General features: G+C 40.8%; 1 protein-coding gene across 2 annotated transcripts in view; it reads left to right on the forward strand.

Moving 5' to 3' along the window:
* Nucleotides 1-7,463: 7,463 nt before the first annotated feature.
* LOC119657105 (espin) overlaps nucleotides 7,464-26,909 on the forward strand; it is a 198,603-nt gene continuing 179,157 nt past the window's right edge. Inside the window, exon 1 of one of the 2 annotated variants that reach the window (XM_038063863.1) lies at nucleotides 7,464-8,650. In XM_038063863.1, the coding sequence (XP_037919791.1) occupies nucleotides 7,752-8,650 (899 nt within the window). In that variant the 5' untranslated portion in view covers nucleotides 7,464-7,751. The remainder of the gene's footprint in view (nucleotides 8,651-26,909) is intronic. The other variant, XM_038063862.1, reaches the window with a different exon arrangement.

Raw genomic sequence — 26,909 nt, forward strand, 5'->3', positions numbered from 1 at the left:
AGGCGGGTTTCTTGTCTGATTTGCGTGCACTGGGGTGACTTATATGTACTTCTATATCCAGATATGGTATAGAAGCAAGATCATTAATTTTTCGGACTTTTCGCTTAGACAAGGTGTGATTACGAGGCTTTTCACGCTTTGGTTCTGCATTTTTCGGTTTCCCATTTTTGGGGTTTCGTGTAAAACAAAACTTTATTAAAATCGATTGTGTGTCTGCCTGTCCGTCTGTCTGCCTTTAACCCTCGATTTTTTCGGAGATCATTGAACCTAACAAGATTTATCACAGAGGTCGACCTATATAAAGTTTAGGCCTTAAAATACATTCCATTCCAATATCTACTTAAATCCAATTAAGAATAGTATATTATTCTATTTTCGAAATTTATCAGAAGCCCCCTTAGATTCATCCTAGAAAATGAAATTTGACGCGAGCATAAAGGAAAATATACGGAATAATAACAGTTTAAAGTCGATCCTACTATTACTAGCAAAGTTATTGTAGGTCCAAATTTAATTTTCTATTTTCTGTGAATTTATTCCCTCTAAGGAACCGTAAGTAAGAGAGAGAAGCGGTGGAAGAAACGACTTTGAAACTTAGTAACCCTCAAAACATTTGAAAACCACTACTCGAGAATTTGCTTTTCCTGTTATTTTACTCCGAAATGGAGCCCCGGAACTTTTTTTCAGAACAATCATATTTGGGACCCGTTAATTTGAACTGATATTAAATAGAAGATAAAAATGCAACAGTTCTGAACATAAGCAGTCGTAACGGGGACAATAGTTGTAAGATAAGGTGCATTCGTTCCTAGACAATGGTATCAAATCGCTTCCTCCTATTACGGCATTGCGTTATTGTACTCCGTATAGTCTGACGTAAGTAAACGTGACCACAGTGTCGGTTTACGATAATTACGAGACTCATTGATTTAGGGCAGGATATTTACTGCTGAATCCCAGCCCAGAATGAGGAACATTTGAATAGACCGTTAGGAATGGAGAAGGAGGCTTCCTATGGGGAATTGAATAAAGTTTAAGAGAAGCTTCCTAAAGGTGATATTGTGATGGCGGTGGATGATCAGAATGCCAAAGTTTTAATAACTTGTTCAGATATGTGATGGGCAAACACGATCTTGGCCACCTCAATGATAACGGGGTTTGTAGATTTTTGCTGCTTATTTGAACATAGCCTGATTTAAAGCCAGTTGGGTTTCAATTTAACCATATTGTGATGAGTAGTAGATTTGGAAGATATTTTCTGAATGTACATAGCAAGTGAGGCGCTTGCTCGTCTTCCCATGCCACTTAGGTCCGCTGCTTTTCGCAGGACTGGATAACTTGAACTTTCAAATGGGAGTACTATCTCCCGACCGGACGGCAGAGGAAGTTGATGAGCACAGAGCCACAGATTAGATCTTTCTCCAGTAGATAGATCTCCAGTAGATTAGATCTTTCGTCAAAACGGATTGATTGACTGTATACATCCATAATAAATCCCATGGTGAAGTATGCATTCATCGCGTGGTATCCGAAACTGAACTTTCCTAACAGCAGGGAGCTACAAACGCACATTTAGAGGCTCGGATGCCTAACTATTATTGAAGCAATAAGTAGTATGCCGACCGCGGCACTCAAAGCTATCCTGAATTCACCTCCCATTCATTTGAATGTGAAACAGAAAGCAGCTGAAGACGCATATAGGCTTGGTATTATTGGCGTGTGCAAATTTCTTGACAAATACTCAGTGGCTCTGGGACCCGCTGATCATATGGTTTCCAGATTCATGTTTGAAAAGACATTCTCCGCCGTGATCGCCAAACGAGAAGAATGGTTAAAATGGCCGTGAGCCTTTTCGGATTATAGACTTAATTATCTTCACCGGCGAGTGAGAGACAAATCGGGCGCAGGGGTGTCCTCGAGAAATCCGATTACGGAATTTCTTCTTTTTCTTCAGCCTTTGTCCCGTTCACAGGCGGGGTCGGCTCGTCGTGATCGGCCTCGCTAATTAGTCCTATCAAATGCCTAATCTGGATGCAATCTCGAGGCTTTTAAATCCCCATCTAGGGTATCAACTCACCGTTGTTTCGGCCGGCCTTTTGGTCGTTTACCATCGACTTCGATATTCAGACCAATCTTGGCAAGTGAATTCTCGTTAGCACGAATTATGTAACCATACCGTCGAAGACGGCAGCAGAAGAATGTCTGCGACAAAAGCGGAAAGGTCACACCATTCGAATCTGTTCCAACAATTGGACAGCATTATTAGCACTATACAGCAACAACATATCAAGCCAGTTGGTGTGGAGTTGTCGTCAGGTGCTGCTGAAACGAAACATTCCTGATGCGGATGCCAGAGCCCTCAAACATCGCTGGTAATGAGGAAGCTGACAGACTGGCGCGCCAATGTTCTAGATCCGCAATGGTAGGTCTGGCCCTACTATTGGCATCAGACCATCCACTGTTAAATTCACTTTGAAGGGGAAATTATAAGGATTCACGCAGCGGAATGGAGGAATTTGTGAAGGAACCTGGTGCATGAACATGAAAGCCATAGTAGGGCTTTCAGTGGAACACTTCTTCTTAAACCACCATATGGAGAAAATGGAGTTGTGGTCTCGGCTATATGCAGCCAATATTAACAGGAGGAACAGACACCCCTGGAGTTCGGATGTAGCTACCCTCAGACGAATATACCTTGGTAAAATTTTCTTCAACGAATAGTCTGTGCATTCTCTGTCGCTAGAGAATGTTCTCCGATTAGCGAAAGCCTGTGAACGCGGGGTGGTCAAAGGGTAGTATAGTAAGGTAGGGCGAAACGCGGATTGGTACCCACGATGGAGCATAAAACCTGGGAAATTCCTGCTGAACCAACACCAACAGCTCTACTACCAAACCCTATCTCCACCTCCACGTGGTGACCGCTGGGAGCTCTTTCTTAACGAAAAGCTGCAGACGGAGAAGGATGAAGGCGAGTCTCCGCGCCTAAAAACGGGACAAATTGTACCAACTGGTCCTCCAGGTTGGGGGTTGGATAGGGCTAACAACCCTACACGGAAAACAACTTGTTACGAAGACACAACAGGAGCCTCGGACAGGACGGATTTTAAAACGAAGGACCCGGCAAAGAACACGGAATAACGATTTGCGCATTTTCTCATGGAACGTGCGCTCCCTGTACAGAGATGAAGCTGATGAGCAGCTAGCCGATACCCTGTCCCAATATAGGGCTGATATAACAGCGTTGCAAGAGATGCGATGGACAGGGACCGGTTTCCTGGAGAAGAGCCACTACACCATATATTATAGCGGTCATCCAGTAAACCATGTGCTCGGAGTAGGTTTCTTAGTCAGCCAAAAAATGAAACCTGCTGTTATCGGCTTTGAAAACATAAGCGAACGGCTATGCACTCTGCGCTTGCGAGGCAAGTTTAGTAATATAAGCCTCATAAACGTTCACGCCCCTACAGAGGAGACTGCAGAGTCGGAGAAGGATACCTTCTACGAGGCAGTAGAACGAACCCTCGAAGCCTGCCCCAGATATGATATCAAAATCATACTTGGGGATTTTAACAGCCAAGTAGGGAAGGAGTCCGTATTCAGGCGATAGGTTGGCTCCCATAGCTTACACGAAAAACCAAATGATAACGGACTGCGGACTATTCAATTAGCAGGGTCACACGAAATGGTTGTTGGAAGTACCTGGTTTGCGCGGAAAGCGGTCCACAAACATACGTGGGCCTCTCCAGACAGGACCACTTTCAACCAAATTGACCACGTGTTGATCGAACGCCGCCACTTCTCAGTCTTGATGAATATAGACTCGGATCACTATGTCGTTGGCATGGTGCTCCAAGCTCGAATAACAATACCACCTAGAATCCCCTCTGACAATCAGGTCAGAGTGAACACTGAAGCCATCCACAACACAACCCTCCGCGACACCTATAAGAGGGAAATGGATGCCGCAATAACCGCAGTCAACAGAGGACCTGGTGTTGAAGCATCAACAAATGATCTTCACAATCAGCTGAAGAACGTTATCATGGATACCGCAAAAGGAGTCGGAACGGCTGGTTTGACGATGAATGTAAGCTAGCAACGGAACGGAAGAATGCCGCATACCGAGTAATGTTGCATTCTCAAAGAACGCGGGCACGCGCAGAGACTTATCACGAACTCTGTCGAACGGAGAAGCGACTTCACAGACGGAAAAAGGAAGCCTGGGAGAACCAACAAGTCTGTGAACTAGAAAAGTACAGGGAGCAACCGTACCAGGCGCGGAAGTTTTACCAACAAGTCAGCAGGATGAAGCCTTATACACCTCGATGCTCATCCTGCCGTGACAAAGCGGGAAATCTGATTTCCGACAGAATGGGCATATTAGAGCGATGGGTTGAGTACTTTGATGAGCTACTGAACAACCAGAACATCGGCGAGTTGGAGGTCCCGCCAACTGAAGACGACGGACAAATACTGCCACCACCAAGTTTAGGAGAAACAGTCCGTGCGATTCATGGGCTAAAAAATCATAAGTCGCCAGGAGCCGATGGAATTACAGCCGAATTGGTTAAATATGGTGGCGACCAATTACACCAAGTGGTTCATCAACTTGTGCTCAAGGTATGGGACAGCGAATCAATGCCTGACGATTGGCCACGAGGCATTATCTGTCTCATACATAAAAAGGGAGATATCACACAGTGCAGCAATTATAGAGGTATAACGTTGCTGAGTACCATCTATAAGATATTCTCCACTATCTTGCTAGGCCAGATAGCCCCATACGCCCAGAACATCATTGGCCCATACCAAAGAGGCTTCACTCCAGGCAAATCAGCAACAGATCAGATTTTCTCTCTGCGGCAAGCGATGGAAAAACTGTTGGAATATGGACAACAGTTACACCATCTGTCCATCGACTTTAAAGCCGCCTATGATAGCATAGCCAGGGTAAAACTGTACACGGCCATGAGAGAATTCGGTATCCCGACGAAATTAGTAAGATTGACTAGGCTGACCCTGACCAATGTGCGAGGCCAGATAAAAGCAGCAGGATCACTCTCAAGACCATTCGACATCAACAACGGTCTACGACAAGGGGATGCCCTATCATGCGTCCTCTTTAACCTGGCCCTCGAGAAAGTGATCCGTGATGCCGAGGTAAATGCAAGAGGTACGATCCTCTTCAAGTCCACCAAACTACTGGCCTATGCTGACGATATCGACATCATGGGAAGAACCACCCGAGATGTACAAACTGCCTTCACCCAGATCGAGCAGGCGGCGCGAGATCTTGGGCTGCACATCAATGAAGGCAAGACAAAATATATGGTGGCAACGTCACCACCGAAGACGAATCAACCAACAACATCAAACCGCACTGGTCAAACACTAACACGAACAAGAATAAGGTTAGGAGAATACAACTTTGAGACCGTTGACAATTTCTCCTATCTAGGGTCGAAAATCACAACCGATAACAACTACAATGATGAAATCCGCGCACGGTTGTTGTCAGCCAACAGAGCCTATTTCAGCTTACAAAGACTGTTCCGCTCGAAACGTCTCACCACAGGGTCAAAGCTCTTACTGTACAAGACTTTGATCTTGCCAGTCCTCATGTATTCCTCGGAAACTTGGGTTCTTAGCAAGAAAAATTGCGAACTCTTGGCCGCGTTCGAGAGAAGAATCCTCCGAAGAATTTTTGGCGTCCTACATGAGGATGGACGATTCCGTAGCCTACACAATGACGAAATCTATGAGCGATACCATGACCGTCCGGTTGTGGATAAAATCCGGCTCAATAGGTTACGGTGGGCGGGTCACTTAATCCGTATGGATGAGGATGATCCCACCCGGAAAGTTTATAAGGGCAATATCTATGGTAGAAAAAGAAGACGAGGCAGACCCTGCCTAAGATGGAGCGATGGCGTGGGGATGTCTTGGGTTCCTTATTAAGGCAGGCCTAGACCGGATACCGGTTGTTGCGCCGTTGATGATGATGATGATGTGAACGCTGAGGCGAGAGGCCGTTGTATTGACAATCTCTGGATATAGTACAATGGGCCTGATAAAGACCTAAGACTTGCCTGTCTGTCCCTCTGGTTGTCATGCACTTTTCAAACAAACAGTTATGTGAATTGACACGATATTTGGTGGAAAATTTGTGAACGCCCACGCATTCAGTACAAAATGGAGGTGTAACTTTTTTCCACGAAATATAGGCATGTGGGATAAGATATGAAGGGCTCGATTATTATTCTCCGAAGCTGGCAGTAGTTGGAAGAGCGGAGGCGGGGATTGGGTACGGGGGCTGGAAAGGAGCGCCTTGTTCCACGATGGCTTTCTCCAGAAACTACCTAACCCAAAAATCTGAAACAAATCATGAAGCTGCCCCCACACGATATCTCCTTTAATAGAGTAAATAATTATATATTGCTACACTTATGGAGAATTGTGTGCAAACTACCTTGAAATTAATCCTGGAATCATAACATTTTACAGTAACATAGGCTATGATATAAAGCATGATACTACGAAAAGTTATAGCCGCCCCAATTGCCTCTTATATAAATTTATTGCAATCTAAAATACCGAATACAACATCACACTGAGTTGAGGGGCCTGGCATGCTAAACGCATATATGTACATTATGAACTACGTGCAAATGTACCAGCTCTGCACTCTAACATTCTTAAATAAGAAATACACAAAACCTTTCATGCTTGCTATAGTTGAAAGTAAGCTTGCAAGAAAATTTGGGTTAAAACTCCATAATTCTGGGAAAAATGTTATTAATATATAATATATATAAATATTATACTATTTAAACAGTAGCTGCCTGGATGTTCAACCATTTACAAAGTGGTTTTGCAAGTATCTAAAGGATCATAAATATACCGGCGAAAACAGTGCTTTTTCCGTTTTTTCATTCTTTTTTTTTTAATATTTTTTTATCAATTAACGCCAATTAAGAGACGATTCCTTCAACACTTTGTAAGAATATACCAAAATTAAGATCAGTGTGTTTACCATTATAAATCGCGAATCAGTAATTCAAATGAGATGAAAGAAATAAAAACAAGCAGTAAAACGAAAAGGAGAAAAAATGTTGAATGGAAAATAGGGCAACTTTGATAAATTCTATGCGTCATCGCCAATCTAGCTCTCTACATTTTCACTTTTATCTGCAGACTCAAATTTACGCATCAAACATTCGTTCGCTCGCAGATCAGACTCACACGCTGAACTTGAATAATTCATTTCCCGCTGCTACCGAAAAGGTAGATACTTTGTAGGAACATGTAGCCACCATGATGATAAAGGCTAAACAATTGGGAGCACATTTCATTCTTTGAGCCCCACGTTAACATAGCATCAATAGGAAAGCGTCATTAGCCAGTTTGCTAGCTGTGAAGTGCACATCATGTTCACCTGTTCTGTTCTTGCTCAACCTGACTCAACAGCACTATAATGACGTTAGGCTAACCCTCTGTGACTGGGTGCTCCATGGTGGCTAGAACTATGGTCACAGCGACATTCGACTTCAATTCCATCTGAAGATAGAAGTCGCCAGTCAAACGCGCTTGGTCAGTCGGCTACTACTGAGCGGTCAAAAGTAGACCGCTAGGTTCTAATTGAAAAGTTGGAAATTTCAGTTCGCGGTGTGTTATCTTGCACCAGACTTCGCGTCGTCACTGAACCTTAAACGATTAAGTGGCCTCCAGTAGCATGTTGGTCGCTGGGAAGCATGCTCTTTCTGGACATTGTACAAACCTTATTAGATAGCTGCTGTAACGGATTGAGTGCTGACGCTTACAATGAGTGTGAATTACTTCATGATTTTGGATATGATCCGACCGCTGCGTCTGCGTTCACAATGTCTTTGCTCAACGCCACGGGGGAACCATCTTTCACTTCGGCCAAGCTCAAGCCACCATTAAGTGTACGAAACAGTTCCGTTAAGTTTAATCCACGACTTTTGGATTCTTCACTGCCACAGTTTCCCCTGGAGTCTTCAGATTGGATTTTACGTTACGCGAATGCAGAAACAAATTTCCATCCGTGGCCTCGAGGTGAAAAGAAGTTCGCGCATTTCGACTTGGTTCCCTGGCGAAGAACGCGGAGTCAATTAAATTTGGCACAGGAGCCGGCATGGGATCCCCGGCTTCAGTCCCATTCGGACCTCAAAAACCTTCGAAAATTGCAAAAACTAGAGGTGCGGAAAAATAAGCGACAATTGAAACGGTACTTGCGTTATGAACGTTGCGTGAAACGCCTAATTCGAATACGTTTAGTGTTTTCCATTGAATTGCGCCATCGAAGAATGGAAGTCCTGAAAACCACTTTCCATCAGCCGCGAGTGTTTGAAAAGCGTTTGCTAACGGCAGAGAGTGTAGGTGATAGTGTTGTTGTCACGGATGAGATGTTGAATTATGAGAAAGTGTTCACTCAACAAGTGGAAAAGCACGCGGGTTACTTTAGTCAAAGAGTGACACAAGTGGCAAGTCGATCACACAAGAAGGATTATCGCAAAGCAGTCACAATGCTCAGTAAAGCCGAGGAGCAGCTGGGAAGCGATTCGGAATATTATAGTGAGATTGGCGTGGTGCCGTGCCTAAAGTGCCGGCCAATTGCGAATGAAATGAGGTAAAACACCTTGCGGAATCGCTATTTGATTGTGGCATACTTCTTAAAAAACTATGCAAACTATCTAATTTATCCGTTTTATTGATATTCCCCCCTTTCCTCACTTCGAATTTTTATATTAATCCTTTAGCCTGTTTAAAGTTTTAGTTTCCCTTTTTTTTTATTTTTTACTTGTAACAGTTTTGTCAGTTGCATTTCATTTTCTGATTCTTTCAAACATAATTTTCGCTGGACAGTATTCGTTGTGAAAAGTCATTTGGTTACACCTAATAGAGCTCATATATGATTAATATTGTACTGCAGCACTTAAACATTTACCTATTCTTAATTGCTAAATTTCCTTATTACGAAATTTTAAATTTTTTTAGTTCATATTTAGTTGGCAACCTGCAATTCTAGAATTGTTGATAGTTGAATGTCATTATTTTCTTGAGTAACGCTTGCGTGGAAAGTGTTTCGAAATGTATCTTCCATAAGCCTTTGGTTGCCAAAGTCCCCCCTCATCAATGACATCTTTGCACCGACGTTTATGGTTGTGTTTCAGCTCCCTCTAAAGCTATTCGGGAAGTCTACTCTCCTTTTAACTATCTGTGCCATATGGCGTAAGGCGAGCCATTTGTTCACCATTTTCTGATTCTTGGTTTACATTGCAACCCGTATTGTAATTCGCGCCTTGGCTTAACATATGGCCTATCCGCTACCATTGTGCCTTCTCATCAACACGCGTATGGAGATTTGATCCATACGCCAGTTAAGATTCTCGTTCAAGGTTCTACCGGGCCAGGATACTCCGTTGATACATAGGAGACAGGTATTTACTAGAGTTTGGAACTTTCTAGCAGTTGTTGTCCATGTGTTTCTCTCATATCGTAGTACAGAGAAATATACAAATTGTCTATTGTATTCTGCTCTGAAATGTAAATATAATAGGAAGCAAGTAATGGTCTGTTAGACTGAGGACCTCCGTTTTATCCTCCACGTATTTTAGTGAAGATAGCATGGAGAGTGTCACCGATAACAAGAACAGAAAGTAACGATGACAGAATCAACCCTGGCGCATTCTGTTTCCGACTTTAAATTCTTACGAGCTTTTATCCCTAAGTAACACATGACATTAAGCCCCATCATATATTACTCTGGTAATAGCTAGCAGCTTCTCTAGAATGCCCTTCCTTGAAAACGATATAGAGCAGGTAAAACTAGAAGCTAAACAGCACAATATACACTGTGGTCTGAAAATTGCAGAAGAATCTAGAATGGAAACCAGCTTGCTTTTTATCAATTAGGCTTTAGATGCGTTCTGCGATACACAAAAATACCTCTCCAAATACTACCCTCAAGACTAGTACCCTCCTTGAGTATCTTAACTATTTTTTCCTCATTTTAGTCCTTACGAAGCATGTTTTATTCCGACGATTTCCGAACGAGAAAATAGAAAGTAGCTCCCCAGAAACTGCAAAGGCTTTGAGGAACACTTGTGAGGGGATCACTTTCTAGATGCTTGCTAGTTGTATATCATCTTCCTATTCTGAACATATGCCCAGGTAGTGATGTATGGCGGGTCAGAGTGTTCACAATACTCTCACAAATCTTCATGCTTTTCAACAGTGTAAACTTTGTTCCTAATGTTTGATAGGGAGAAATTGAACCCTCTTCTGTTAACGCATTCAAGATTTCATTTCCCTTTATGCCACAACAACTAGGTTCCAGAGGAATTAATCCGTATTGAACCCTAAAATAAAATGCAAACCCTTTGTATATCGCTGAACAACTTTTTAGTGGATCAAAGGGTTGTTCAACGCTCTCAGTGCAGATTGTCTATGACTGCAAATGGAAAACCAAAGATATTACTGAAGAAGTAACTGAGGTATAGAAAAGATCCTTCAACTTCTAAAATGGGGGAAAACGCTTCAAGCAACATAAAAAAAGGAATATGAGGAGGAGATCATCAGCTTCATGTAAGTAATAAGGTGCGGTGAGCACTGCCAAATTTGGAGCAATCCAACATTTTTCTTACCGTATTTCCGACACTGATTACATTGGTCATTTTGGCTTTAGTTGATCTTTCACTGTATTGTTTCTGAGCTACTTTTTAAAGTTTTGTGTGAAACAAAACCTTACTAAAATCCGTCCGTCGCACGAGATTTAATCTGAAACTGCTGGAGCTATCGTTACGGGATCCGTTGAGATATGTGGTCTGTGAACCGCTCATGCGTAATACGTGTTGGGTTTAAGGGGGCTCTCCATATCTGCGAAAAGGGATCACCGCAATTTTTGTCACAGAATATAGTCGTGTAGTATGTCAAATGCTCAGTTAGTACTTTTCGAAAATAATTTTCTTCCTTATATTGAGAGAAACACAGGAGTATGAGGATTAGAAATGTGTGCCGAAAAAGTCACAAAGTGCCAAAGTGTTTTCAGAACCTATCCAACCGAAAAATCAGCACACAGCAATGCATCTCTACGAAATCTAGGCCTGAAAATAAATCGCATTACGAAACTCCCCTTAAGTTTATGGTAGGAAGTTCAGTTCAACTATTACTAACAAAGTTCTAGAAAGTCAAAATTTTATATTCCACGTGAATTTTAAGTATTTAACATTACTTATATTTATTATAATATTTAAGTTAACATTTATTATTAAATTAGTTATACATGTTATTTGACCTAATCTTAGTCGGCGGACTCAACTTCCGTTTTCCTATTTTTAATTCAAAAGACTTCAGTATTTATTCATATATTCGAACTTAATATTACAAATTAGAGACATTTATCAAAAACAAAATTACTGCATTAGATTAATTTTTTGTGTCTGTCTACTACGTTTTAGACAACAACTCATGGCACACTTTTCTGCGATCTTCCACTCCCGTGGCGTGCTACGCAAAGTGGATAGATCCGCGCCATCTATTCGCTCGCACTCGCAACATTCGAAATAAATTTCGAATGCTGCGAATCCTGCCGCGCCACAAATTCATTGTATACCAATGGTTTTGAGAACGCCATCTACTAATGGCTGACAATAATCTGATAAGCAAGTCACTCTGCCATTAGTATGTGGCCGCCTGAACTGCAGTGTGAATAGTTGTCGCTAGATCACACTTACAACACTTCGGTTAGTTCAAAATGATATTTGCAAATTATCTTTAAAAAACGTAGGAACAGTCGTAACTGTAAAAACCTTAGTATAATATTTACATTATGAGCAGGCTCAAATATGTGGAGGAGTGTGTACTCTTCATTCTAAGGAATGAAAAGCAAAAGTCCGGCTTCGAAAGAAGAGATAATTCACTTCTTAAGGAGCAAACAATCTCTTGCGATTTCTCTAAAAGTAACTTTCCTCAGTTACGCCGCTTTCGTAGCAAGCTTACTATTTATGCCTTTAATATGTACATATATCTGAAAATTTTGCAATATATCAAGGTATATTTTAAATTTATAACTATCTGCGAAAAGAAAAACGTTCAGAGAAGGTTGCTCGCCCGGCTTCCGAGGTAACTCTGACTTGTTTCTTATCTTTTGCATTGGTGGATTTTTTATCAAACCAGTCACGTGGCTGTTGTAAAGTCCGATATTCTGGTTGCTGCTGTTATAATCGCAAACATATCATATAGTTGTCATCAACCTCTTGATGCAGCATAGCTGGTCAGCCACACTTACCCGTCGTCGAACATAGTCCGCTCCAATTGCTTCCAGGAGTTCCCGAGAACCTTATTCCTCTAATGTTTCACGTCGAGTGCTCCTGGGGCGTCCTACTCGTCAGAGCGGATATCGTAGCCAACAAAGGAATTGTTACCCCCCTTTAATGTATGACCTATCCATTGCCACTTTTTTCTTCATTCAATCAATTCCGCTACGAATAATTGGCTTATGTGGCTTTAAAGTTCTTTGTTTGAAATTATTTCTGGCCAGCACAGCCCGATGGCACGTCGCAGAGAAGTGTTGACGAAGGCTTGACACAGACAGACAGATTTTAAACAAGCCAGCGAAAGCGGATTAAGTGGTGTTAATGCGTCGAGCAATATCCAGTTCGATGCTTCGACGCTTCATAAATCTACAAATTGATCAACGCCTTCGATGCTGTGCCCGTTATTACTGATTGAAAGAATGCAATGACCCGTTAGACTGACAACCTTGGTTTTGTAGTTGACTATCTTCAGCCCGACTTTATTCGCTTCTCTTTCCAAATCCAGAAAGATTTTGTCCAGATCTGTAACTAATTGACCGAGCAAACAGATGTAGCGTAGTCGAAGTGTTTGAGGAAAGATGTCATGGTCTGTTGAAGTATGCCGCGTCCCCGATAACGTGAAGAAATAATAGCGGTAACAAGATGCAACGCTGGGGGACTCCACTTTGGAAGTCAAATTGTTCTGAGATTTTACCTTGATCCAGCACTCGATTCTGTGGTTAATCAGATCCTGATTTTCGGGAGAGAAAAACACTTTCATTGGCGCCTCAACGTTCATGGACATTCTCAGGTGGGTTGCTACTGATGTCTGATGGGTAGTTAAAAAAAAGGCAATTATAAATTGCACTAAAGGTGAGAAATAGATCACTACTACATACACTACCAGTACTTTCTCATCTAATGTGGTCATAAAATTCCTCAGAGTCATCAGCTGCAAAGTGATTCATCTGCTTCCGCCTTTAGTTTACCAGCGCCTCCGCCCATACAGTGGACACGTAAAGCAAAATGGATTACACCATTTTGGCTGTAAACAACCTCCGATAGTGTTCCGGCCCGACAATATTAGGCAACATATTGGCAAGTGCCGCCATGGAACTATCTGCCTTTTGAATGAACAATATAGGTGTTTTTTAAAGCTCAATTTTGCCTCACTCATCATATTTGATATCCAGCTTTGAGACGCCCGTATGCCCACCGACTTTCACTTTAACTTCTTCTATAATTTGTTATTAAAAACGTTTCCATTTTTCGTCCCACAAAAGTTAGCTCAACTATTTCTAGCTAGGACTTTACCACTCTCACTGCCTCTGTTACGCAAACCTCTACATCCTCTGGGTGCATTGCTGGGCTAACTACAGCTAGGTCATCCGTAAAAACCGACAATCGTAGCCTATTCTGGGATGGGAAAAACGAGCACTCAATTCTATATAACACCCCACAGCTGGAGGCCCAGAAGCGAGCCTTGTGGTGTCCCCGCGATGACGATGTACTATTTGGGGCCCTCATTCATTCTTCGCCAGAGAGTCCTCTCTGAAAGGTAATTCTCGACGAAACTCAGCAAATATCCGTGAACGCCTTACGTCAGTCAACGTCCCTTTAGTTTTGTTCCGATTGGCGGAGTTTAATGTTAGTATCCCATGTATGCAGCACGATATAAAGCAAGTTATGATCTCAAAATAAATAAAACCATGTCTGAACTTTGCCTATCTGTGAATGGTATTCAAATCGATATATACAATGGTTGTTGTGGAATATTCTCTTTTATGGGAAAAATTCAACTTTTGGGAATGACCAACTTTCTGAAAAATTATCGACTTTTGAATAATGCTGCTCGCTTTTCCACCTCCTTACAAAAATGTTCGCATTCAACTTATTTTTTCAATTGTTTTATGTTTTCTATTTTTTGTATTTAGTAAAAACAGACTTGGATCTGAATATACTTTAGTATTGTCTCCACCTCGCTAGCGCAAAATAACTCGATTTATTATACTAAAAATTAAAGCAAAAACTTGCAGTTGTGTTAATTCCAAGCAATTTTTATCGAATTGTGCAGAAATGAATGTAGTATTTTTTTTTTTTTGAGGGTGCATGGAGTGTTGAGTCGGTACCTACTTGCTGGCGGACCAGACCATTTGGGAAGTAATTTATTTCCTCTCTTGTGGTCCACGGACCTCTCTTCTTCTGGTTAGTTCTTGAAAAGTTGACTGCCGGCTTCCTCCAGGGCTGTCTGTTTAGGACTGAACATACGACGGCTTTCACTTCAATATCACACTCATGTCGTATTTGCGATTATATATCATATATATAAATGGAGCGATTACTACTTGTCGCCACTTTCGGTCACACTGCTCCCAGAGCAGAGGTGAGGCAGCATCTGATGAGTTGCCTCTTCCCTGGACAAAACCGTCAGTTAACTTTTTGAATGTATTCGCTCCCTGTTGACGTGGTTGAAATTTTTTCGAAATCGAAGAAGAATGCGTGGAGTGGAGATCTAAAATCCGCATACTACACCATGTAGTATGCTGCTGCTCTTTCTCGATCAAACTTTCGAGGTGTTGTTTGTTGCATTTTACGATTATTATTTTTACGTTAGGAAAAACACCTAAATAGCTCCCCTTTTTCGCACTTAAGCTGGGTGACCTTTTTTCGAAATCATACCTTCCTTCCGCTCTTGGGGAAAGATGTTAGATTACCCGGTTTTTCGGATAAGTGGAAGGAGCTACTGTGCAGAACTTAATCGAGAGTGCACGTGGAAGTGTAAAACACCTGATCCGAATGCCGCGATCGGGAGGGATCACATTCTTAATCAATGCTTTTTCTACCTCGAATCTTAGTGAGGCGCGGGTTTTGAACTCCAAAAACTACCTTGGTGCCATCTGGTCATTATGAATAAAGATACCCTTGATTTACGTTACATGAATTTCATGAGTAGTTCAGAGGGGTTAGGAATCCTCAACTCGAAAGATCACTTAGGTGAACCTATCGACTCTATTTTCCTTTTTACTTCAGAATAGAAATGGCTCAAAGTGGGTTACAAACTTTAAGAACTGATTTAATTTTCTAAAAGATTTGAAGACAAATTTGTTGGCTAACATTGTTTTGTGTTTACATGGGTAATTTATTGGTCTTTTTACAAATATTTCTCAGTCAAATATTTTTATTTTGTTATATTTTTCGTGTGACCCCAATATTTGCAAAACGCTTCATCTGTGTCTTCTCTTGTAAATTTATTACATCCTATAATAATTTATTTAAGTTTTATTACCAGGGAAAAACTATTTCGGTTTCATTCACATCTGGTGGATGGAATGGATGGAAGCACACTCATATCCTTCGCAATCGCCACAAAACAAATTATTTGGCTTATAAAAGGGGGAAATCAGTAAATAAGCCAATTGAAATTAATTTGTTCTGAGGGGTGACTTTTGTCACCTGCAGTACTTGTGTCCATGCGTATTATCAGGAAATCATGCGTTTGAATAATCTGCAGCGTTTAATGCTACATTCAAATCTATCTGTTTGTCTCACACTCTGGTACGAACTTTTCCAATTGAATACAAATATTTGAAGTTTCGATAAATAAGAAGTTCTGGACTTTGAGAAGATGCAATCAATTTCTGAACTAAATGAGTATCTTACAGATGAGGTTGTGGCCAGGCGAATTACTATTAATTCAACTATCCGAAAACCAAGCTCTTTATCTGAAGCTGAAAAGTCAAAGCTCGGTAATCCCAGTCTCGGGACCGGAAGTCTGTTGCTAACACACATTAGTAGTTATTTCACCCTGCCTTTACCCTGCTTGTTGATATTGTCGCTCCCAGTAACAACAATGCGTTCGATTGCAGCACAGGCAATTGGCCGCATTTTGCAGTTTCACAAACGTACATAGGCGCTAGTTCTCTATTGTCTGTATCGAGTCGTTAGGCAAAATTCATCATATAGTAGGAATTGGCAGAAAAACACGAGGCCAATAATCGTATGGACTTCTAGCGTCACCGGCATGTTAAGATGATGGAGTTTGTGATAAAAAATACAAAGTGGAATGGGGGGGGGGGGGGGGGGGGGGGAATAGGGAATAGGTAGTTAACCTATGTAAATGATTATTGGTACTGAAGTCGGGATGGAATAATAAAATTAAGAAAACTATGTAATAGGCAAAACGAAGAAATGTCTCGTGCAATTTAATGACTTTTTCTGGCGGCCCGAATCGATACAAAAAATGTTGAAGCCATTTAGACATTTTCACTTATCCGATAATGTTAAGGGAATGATTTAATGTTTTCTATAAACAGTAATGTTAGACGCCCTTACTGTATTTGTCACCGTACCATTTTTCATTTTTAAAACGGATGATTCGATTTGGAAGATATTTAAAAAATAGACAGGTTTCATCCGAATTAAACATATATACATATATAGCGTTTAATCACCTACGTCACTTCGCCTCTCCTATTGATTTTGTTTATCTGATTTACACTTCTCCCTGCTTGTTAATATTGTTCGAGATGGTATCTTGTTCACTCATTTGTGCAATATAGAGAATTCACACAGTCCCATTTTTTGTCCTGTGTTTTTTTCTCCATTTTTAGTTTTCAATGAGACTGAGCTTTAGTTTCACTATCATCACATTTAAGGTTACATGTGAAAAGTCTACAACAATGGAGAAAAAAAACGGGACGGGATTCCAACCTGAGGAAATCAAATGCAGAAATTAGTGTCCAACCAAATTGACGATCGAATCGAATCCTGAAATGGGCTACATATCTTTCTTCCCTCTTTCTTCAATGGCTCTTCTAATAGCAGGATAAAATGATGCACACCATACTTGGAATTCATTTTGGAACTAACCTAAACACGGAATGCGGAATCTATTCTAACATGTACCCGAAAACGTGAAAGTATACAAACATATACACGTACATATGTGTACATTCTCGTTGTTATAACTTCGTACTATATTGGTAGCGCTTCCCACTATTTGAATGAAATATTTTCTTTGATTTCCTCAAGGGACCACGGTTGTATAAAACGTTGGTTTTCAAAGTCTTTTAAGAAAATAGAAATTTGAGCGTTATCGAAAAAACTGCACTAATGGCCATTTAGTTCTTATTGTTGCAGGCAAACGGATGGGCGCAACAATCCAATGGGATCAGGACCTAGAAGGGTATTAGAGCACTTCATTCAAGACCGTAACGGTACACTACAGGATTATAATACCCTATAGAAGACAATGTGTCAGCATTGCGCTCGCCCGAAATTACTTCCTGATTTGATTCAGGTACTCATTCACAACTGAGTCGACTGATATCCGACTTCCACTGCTACCAATGAGATTGGAACCGCGGTATTCCGTGCGGCAGCCTTGTACTCTAACCACTCAGCTATGCGGACATTTTTTAAATAAAATTATCAGAATTATTGAAATTTAGAAAGTTAGATTCGAACTAAATCGCCGCAAAATCCCAAAAATTGTACTATGATCCGCCCTAATTTCAACCGTTCGAAAACTCATATCGAATAAAAATGTGTATTTATTTGATTAATATCTTCAAAAACCTGCCTGGTAAGCTGCGAACACTGCCTGCGCCTTGCCGGATGGCCTTAATCTATTCACACAGAGTTAAGAGCGCGATTCGACTCGATATTGCAAATGATTTTTTCGCACTTAATCTGATTGCGGATAGAATTCGGCATATCTTCTCTACCGTTCATGATTATGACGTGAATTATCTTTCTTTCTATTTAATCCGTCGATCCATCTATTTGCTTACTTAGACTGATTCATCGACATTTCTCGAAGCTTTCACCCTAATGCCAAAAGTATCTTTTTTCCGGCGTTTTACCAAAGATTTCATTGATTAGGAATTTTAATAATCATTATGAGGATAGAACGACCAAAGTAAAGTGAATGGACTTCCAGTTCGATTTTCTCCAATTACTATTATTTCCAGTGAATATTGTAGATTTCACACTAATGGACTTTCCTCAATTTTTGTGTGTGCAGACATGTGTATGCATCTAAAATTATTGAACTCTTTCATAGAAAAGACCAAAACAGGGGAATGAAATGAAATTGTTGCACAATGTCAGCTGGTATGCTTCTTTTCATGAAAAGTAAAACTAGCAATTTAATTAATTAAGTGTTACTAGAGCCACAGCGAAAAGAATCCGCTGAGCGATTTATTGTCTAATTTTTTGACTGATAGGAGTCGAACCGGTCGTAAATAGATTGGTGTGAAATTGAGATTGAATCTAGTTGCTAACTTGTTATTTATATCTTTTATTCGAATAAATAAGATAAGAGTTGCCTGGCAGAAGAAATATTTTGAAAATAATGTGGTCATATAAGTATGTAATGATATACCAATCGCAAAGAAAGTAACTGTAATGCCTTTCTGATTGAAACCGCGCTATTCTTCTTCTGTCATTTGGTGTTGATTGGAAATCTAACCCTGCTAAAAAGTGGCAAATTACTGAAGTTATTAGAGAGTAGATTGTTCCGTTTCTTTTATCCCATGTAATATAGGTCGGAGTGAATGGAAATTTTACGGGAGCTGGGAAATATCAATCACCTTCACTTATTTCCAACTTGTTTCTAGTTGTAATAATACGAGTTTCTTGGTAGAAGATTGGCATGTGTTGGATAGAATCTAGCGATTATCTTTACTGTACTTCTCAAAAAATAAAACACCTACAACGGGGAGAATTACCGTGAGACATATCTACTAACAAAGTATATATTCCCATTTTTCTTTATGTGAAAATATTAAAGTTTTAACGACTAATCCCAATGAGTATGTTTAGATAAATCAAAAGCGTGTTAAAGAATTCGAAAGTAACCAAATAGTAGAAAAATTTTTGGTTGGCTCATGCTGGAACTATGTCCTCTTTGATCAATAGATACTTTTGTTTAATAAATAATTATAGTAATATCTGCGATGTTTGCTCAGTTTATTATAAACACTTTATTGAAAGGATACTTTACTCTCATTTACATAAATAGGCTAACGCAACTATGCTTGCGATCTGTATCCTGCCTTTATTACCGTTCGTATCCCACACGGAAACTAGTACTTGCCTCCCCTTTATTGAAGGAACTAAAATTGACTTTGGAATTACACATGTTCTTCTTTTTCTTCAGCCTTTGTCCGGTTCACAGCCGGGGTCGGCTCGTCGTGATCAGTTTCGCCATTTCGCTCTATCAAATGCCTGATTTGAATGCAATCTCGAGGCTTTTAAATTCCCATCCAACGTATCAAACCACCGTTGTTTCGGCCTGCCTTTTGTTCGTTTACCATCGACTTCGATGTTCATACCAATCTTGGCAAGTGAATTCTCGTTAGCGCGAATTGCGTGATCATACCATCGACGACGCCTTTCTCACAATTTTTCCACAATCGGGGCAACCCCATAACGCCAATAGTCCAACGCAACATCTTCGTCTCCATTACCGCAAGACGCCGTTCATTATGTTTTATAGTCGACCAACACTCAGAACCATAGAGGGCGAGAAGACGAACGACACTTCTATAGATTTTAGATTTGAAACGTTCGTTGATAGGTTAATCACAAAGAACACCTGTTGTGGAACGCCACTTCATCCAGGTTGTGTTAATGCTGATAGCGTTGACCCGATATATTTAAATGGCTCATTTCTGGGCAGATCACTGCCGCTGACAGTGATTGTGCCTGCTTCATGTGGATCGGTCATCAAAAATTCAGTTTTATTTAAATTCATTCTGAGACCGTGTTGCATGAGGCGATCATTCCATTTTTGGGCAAGTTGCTCGAGATCATTTTAGCTATCAGATGCTAGGAAAACATAATTTGCATAAAGCAGTGTATAGGGCCCTGAACGTTGCATATCCCATGTGACGGTGTCCATACCAAGAACAAAGAGGGGCTTCTTTGATGAACACCAACAGAGACACGAAGCGCCACACTTCCAGCTTTTCTTTTCGGATCGGGGTACAGCAATTGAACCCAGCGCACGAGTTCTTCTGGCACTAAGCGTTGTCCTAAAGGATACCAGATGAGTTCGTGAGGCACACGGTCAAACGCTTTCTGTAGATCCAGAAATGCAATGTAAAGTAAGCGATGCTTCTCACGGTGTTTCTCCATGAGTAACCGCGCAGCGTGTATTGTGTTAGTTTCGCAATTTTTGACAAATCCGGCTTGATTCACGGTTATTTTAACGATTTCGCGAATACGGTTGTGAAGAATGCGTTCAACAACCTTCATAGTATGGGAAAGTAACCGGATCGGACGGCAATTTGAACGTTATGCTGAAGTACCTTTCTTTTTAAGGTTTTGAGTAAAACACTTATGTGAAATCTAATCTTCGAGAGATGTCCCATTCCGGTATCTGCTCAAATAAATTTACTAATAGTACATTATCAACTTTTAGAAATTGACTGAAACACTCCCCTTAAGTTCATCCTAGGTGTACTAAGTTGCATCGACATAGAGAACATCCTCGTGCATACACATGCCAAATTCCAACTATTAGTGTCAAAGTTATAGCAGTTCAAATTTATCAATTTCGTGCGAATTAACAACATCCTAAGCCATACAAATAAGATGCTGACATCATAATTAACGAGAATAATTGACATTCGAGTGAAATATTAAAATTCCATTCAAGAAGAATCTAACTCTCCCCAGTTTTTTTTTATATTTGCTGTAGGTTACATTCTTGGCATTTGCTAATAATATTAAACTCAGAGTGTAAAGCGTATGAGGTTATCAATACAGGGCTTTCCATCAAATGATTTATTTAAATCTCTTTCTAAAAAACAGAGGGCAATGGAATTTTTAGCTATTTGACCCGGAGCTGTCGTGCACTCGTTGCTCGTCACATATTTTTCTTCTCTTTAGCCTTTGTCCCGTTCACAAGCGGTTGGCTCGTCGTGATCGGTTCCGTCATTTTATTTTATCAAATGCCTGATCAGGTTGTAATCGCGAAGCTTTTAAATCCCCATCCAGTGTATCAAGTCACCATTGTTTCGGCCGGCTTTTTGGTTGCTTGCCATTGATTTTGATGTTCAGACCAATATTGGTAAGTGAATTCTCGTCAGCGTGAATTACGTGACCACACCATCGAAAACGCCTCTCTTGCAGTTTTTCCTCGATCGGTGCAAACCCATATCGATCGCGGATAATCTCATTTCAGACGTGATCAAAACGTGTCACACCACTAGTGCAATGCGACATCTTCGTCCCCATTACCGCAAGATGCCGTTCATTGCATTTTATAGTCTGTCAACACTCAGAACTATAGAGAGCGGCAGACGGACGACATTGCGATAAATTTTAGATTTTAGACGTTCGTTGATACGTCCACCACTAAGAACACCAGTCGAGGAATGCCACTTCGTTCAAGTTGCGTTAATGCGTGAAGCAATTTCATTACGTAGTTCTCCATTGGCTGATACCATTGACCCGGGATATGTAAATCGCTCAGTTCAGGTTACGGCCATGGACTCGTTATGCTTCTCACATAGAGAAACACAAAACCTTTTATACCTGAAGCGTCAAGCTTGTTTCCCGACTTGTTTCATATTGGAACTGTGGTACTTTCCTGCCAGTCAGATGGTGTTCTTCCTTCCTGAATAACCCGATTAAAGAATTCACTGAGCTGAGCACTGAGCTTCACTGAGCTGGATCCCAGCTCTTCGCTTTCCAGACCGCAGATGCGATGTCATCAGGTCCTGTGGCTTTCCCCGATTTCATTCGTTTTATTGCCTCTTCGACTTCAGTTGCGCTGACAGGTGGAAAATTGCGGCAATAATTGTGAAAGTGGGGAATGAGCAAATTCTTCAGTTGAAATCTGCTCGAAATATTCTCGCCATCTATCCGTTGCGGCTTGATGATTGTTCATGTCAATAACCCAACAGAACTGTTCGATATCCTGTGTGCGTTCGTTACGGCCTTTGGCAATTCGAAACAGATCTCTCTCGCCAGTTTATCGTAATGGTCTGCTCGGGTGACACCGATCGCTTTCTTTGCTTCCCGGTTGGCATTCTTATAAATTTGCCAATTGGTCAGTGATCTATCGTCGAGAAATTTGTGGTAGCGGCTTTTCTTTTCACGGACTTTCGTTTCAACATCATCTTTCCAAAGCCAAGTATCTTGGTTGATGTACCGCTTACCCGGTTTGGTGACCCCAAGGGTTGTAAAGACCGTTTTGTGGATCGTGTCTTTCATTTGGTTCCACGATTCTTCCACATTCGTAATGGTTGGCAATCGTATGAATGAGATCATTTTTTCTTTCTTCTCACCAAATCACCACCATTTAATGCGTCGCGGGCCAGTGCATTCTTCACGCTGTTGTATCGGTGGCTTAATTCGCATGGATACCAGGGTGATTAGAGCACAAGGCTATCGTACGGAAGGTCACGGTTCAAATCTCACTGGTGGCAGTGGAATCAGTATTGTGATTTGATATCGGATGCCAGTCGACTCAGCTGTGAATGAGTACCTGAGTCAAATCAGGCTAATCATCCCGGGCGTGCGCAATGCTGACCACATTGCGTCCTACAGTAATGTACCATTTCGGTCTTGAATGAAGTGTTCTAACACACTTCAAGACCCTGATCCAATATGGATTGTTGCGACAATGATTATTATTATTATTATTAATTCGCAGGACGGCACGTGATAAGTCTTTTCAGATGCCAGAAGGCATCTTTCTCGGCATCAAGTCGACCGCGTACGCGGTGAAGAAGTGAATAGTGCGATCAGCTGATATAACGGTGAGCGTCATCAGCCGATCATCAAATCAGTCGAGTTGTTCATATTGAGTGTGTCAGCTTCTAAAATAGAGAAGTTTATAGCCATTTTTACCACGTTCGCGTTCAATATCGCAGCTTTTGGCACCAGACCATCGGGTTTCTTGCAGAACGCTGATATCAATGCGCTTTTTCCAAAGGGCTCTTGCTGGTTCCTCGGTCTTTCCAGTTAGGGTGCCAACATTTAGCGTGCACACTCATATTTGTTTTGTTCGGACTAACTTGCTTCCGTCCTGACGCCCTCCATGCGTCAAAAACCTTTTCCCCCATTTCTACTCCCACGTTATTTGGTCCACGGACCCCTTGTTTGGGGCATACAACCCAAGAATTCAAAATCAAGGACTAACGGTTTCGTTCAGGGCAGGGGCAACTTATTAGACGCTGCTTCACCTCTGCTCTCGGAGCAGCATTACCGAAAGCAGTAACACTTTATATCGGTTATATAAAGGGAATATGGGGGATCAGACTGATGAGTTGCCTCTACCCGGGATGCTCTTCATTTGGTCCTGTCCAACATCATGTGGATGTGGACTTAGGATCCCCCATATCCCAAACAATAATCTAGCTTTAACCTAGCTTAGGTTCAAGCTATTGGCGGTTTAACTTTATTTTTTAAATAGTATGTGATTAGGATGCTCATTCAAGCAGAAATTGGAAAACCAATTAAATCTTAGTATTGATGCCTTTGTTGCACTTTTTACTTCTAAAATCATGTGAAAAGTGCAATTTAGGTTCTATTTTTTTATTAAATAATGTTGAAACTGAACTAGATTCACATTCGAGTAAACTCTAAGATACCAATTCAGTGAAAAAAAACAACAATCTTCCATATCTGAAAAATTAGAAGACGATTTCGGTAAGAAGTCTGGTTCCTGCGAACCAAATAATACTAATAACATAGCTTTTGAGCTCTGCTCAATTTAATATTGAAAAACTCATTCTAGTGACCTATGAAAAAAAGGTGACATAAATTCTTCTGTGCCAAAAGCGATATAAAGGCATAAGAAAGGAGAGGAGAGTCCATCTTCCCCTTTTTAAGGTTTTGTGTAAACACAAAACCTTATTAAAATCGGTTTACCGTCTGTCTGTCTGTCTGTCTGTCTGTCCGTCTGTCTGTCTGTCTGTCTGTCTGTCTGTCTGTCTGTCTGTCCGTCACACGCATTTTTCTCGGAAACGGTTACAGCGATTGACACCAAATTTGGTAGAAAGGTGGGAACTGTGAACGCTCACGCATACAGTGAGTTACATCCTTTTACGTTGAATTTAAGGGGGGGTCCCCATACATGCAAAAGGGGGGTGTAATTTTTTTTTTCATCAAATATAGTCATGTGGGGTATCAAATTAAAGGTCTCGGTTAGTACTTTTCGAAAACAGGCTTAGTTTTGACATTTGTTGGAAAGGTGGGGAGTGCGGGGGGTTGAAAGTGACCATTCCTTTACGGGGGCCATTCTCAGAAACTACCCAACCGAAAAATCTGAAAAAAATCAAGAGGCTGCCACTATATGGTGCCTGGGCTCCGAAATACCTTCCACACTGATATCTGCACAAATAAAGTTAATAATAGTATATTACTATAATTTTTAGTAATTCGCTGCAAAACCCCCCTTAAGTTCATGCTAGGACGACGAAATTTCGCAACAATATAGGGTGTAACATAGAGCATGATGTTACCAAGTTTGGTGGAAATCGCACTATTGCTAACAAAGTTATAATACGTCAAAGTTGTCGCTTCTTTGCAAATTCAAGGCTATAAATGTCAATATCATCCGAAAGTGGATATTCTCACATAATATTGTATATGCATATATTACATGCTGCGTACTAAGAAATGCACAAAACCTTTCGTAACTGAAGCGTCCAGCTTCCGGTTTCCCGACTTGTTTGGCTTGTCTAGGTCGATTTTATCACTTTCTCGGCCGTAAGCTTGAGTTTCCCTATTTGGTTATGTGAATCCTCACAAGACGCTAAAATACATGTGAGGATCATTTTTTTCAGTTTACCACTGACCTAGTGTAGATACTTCTAATTTGATCATAAACATTTTTGTATCTCCCATAGAATGGCGCATATTACTTAGAATATTACCATTTTTCCCTTTTGGGAATTACGTCATGGTAAGTTTTCCCAAATACAAATCTGGAAATATATGATGTTTGTGAAGGGATATCCAAGCGGAAGCCTAGGTCAGTTCTCCAAGCAAAAATTGAATCTTGTTTGTTGCTTTTTTATCTTTAAAGATTATCCTTCACAAAAGGGACTATAGGATGATCGTTAAACTCATTTTATTCTCTTCTTCAGGCCTGTCTGAGTTTCTTTATGCCGACCCCAGTTTACAGTTTATTTGGTGTTCAACGTTTGTTTGAAAATATTTTGACCTTTCTCCTCTGTACAACAAAATGTGAGTTTCATGCTGTTCTTCAAAAGGCTCGTAGATTATTAGCGAGCATTTAGATCGCTTACTCATTTTCCTTGACGGATTTGATGTGTATCCCAAGGGTGAAATTCGGACATTTGTCACATTTTGTATATTACCCAATGAGTTTTTCGCCGATGTGGGAATGGGACGTTTGCCCATTACAAAATGCGTGCTATGATCGATCGATAATAAAATATCGTCGTTTCTCAATGAAAGGAAATACTATGTCCAAAGTTATCACTGTACCATCAACAAATTCATAACCGAAAGTCGAAATAGAAAATCTGCCGTGCCGTAATAAAAATGATATAATTTTCGTATTCAACCTTCGTCCCGTTCAGAATAGGGATTGGTTCCTCTTGATCGGTTGCACCATGCTCCGTCAAAGGACCACCACCATCCAGCATGTCATAGTGTTTTGGCTGGCATTTTGGTCGTCTTCAATTGACTTTGTTGTTTACGCAAAGTAAGTACATAGAGCTCGACACTGCGGTAAATTTTCGATTTGAGAAGTTCGTTGATACGTCGATCGCGAAGAACAACACCTCTTCCAGGTTGCGCTAATGCCTGAAACAATGTCATAACGTAATTTTCCATTGGCTGATAGTATTGACCTGAGATATTTTTATGCGCTCAGTTTCATGAGGATCGGCAAACAAAAACTCTGTTCCATTTAGATTCAGTTTAATACCATGTTGCATGAGGTGATCAATTCATTTTTGAACTACTCTGGATCAGTATTGCCATGAGACATTATAAAGACATTATCAGCTGTCAAGAATACGAATATAGAATATAGTCGGTTAGCGTTTTACTATCCTCGTTATAAAATGTGGTAGATGAGACAATCGTTTTATGAATCATATATTCATAAGTACAAGCTCACGACACTCACGACAAGTACAAGCACGCTTCCAACAAATCAACCATACCCTGGTCACCCTCATTGCATGCTCCAAACCCTTTTCCCTCATGGCACCTGTTACTATCGACCTTTTGGTCCACATGACCATTCTGACACCGCCTCCTTTGCCTGGGTTTGGGACCAGTATGCTATACATTGTAGCTTAGTATTGTTTCCATACATCTGTTGCTGGTATATCAGGTACCTCTAACAAAAAATTCAATCCAAAATTTCTTTGTTGCGGAAGCAAGGTCATTTCTATATAGTAGACTGGTTTGTAAATTTATCAAAATATCAAAGCACACAGCAGGGAAATATGAGCATGTCGCGGTAGTTGTACTGAATGTAGTGTCGCGTCGCGTAGCGTAGATACGGTCGTATCTTTAAGTTAATTTTGGGAAGGAAAAATTAGCTCTTTATTTGATAACATCCCACATTTTAGATATATGGATTCCCTTTGA

The sequence above is a fragment of the Hermetia illucens genome, chromosome 5, assembly GCF_905115235.1.
Source record: "Hermetia illucens chromosome 5, iHerIll2.2.curated.20191125, whole genome shotgun sequence".
NCBI lineage: Eukaryota > Metazoa > Arthropoda > Insecta > Diptera > Stratiomyidae > Hermetia > Hermetia illucens.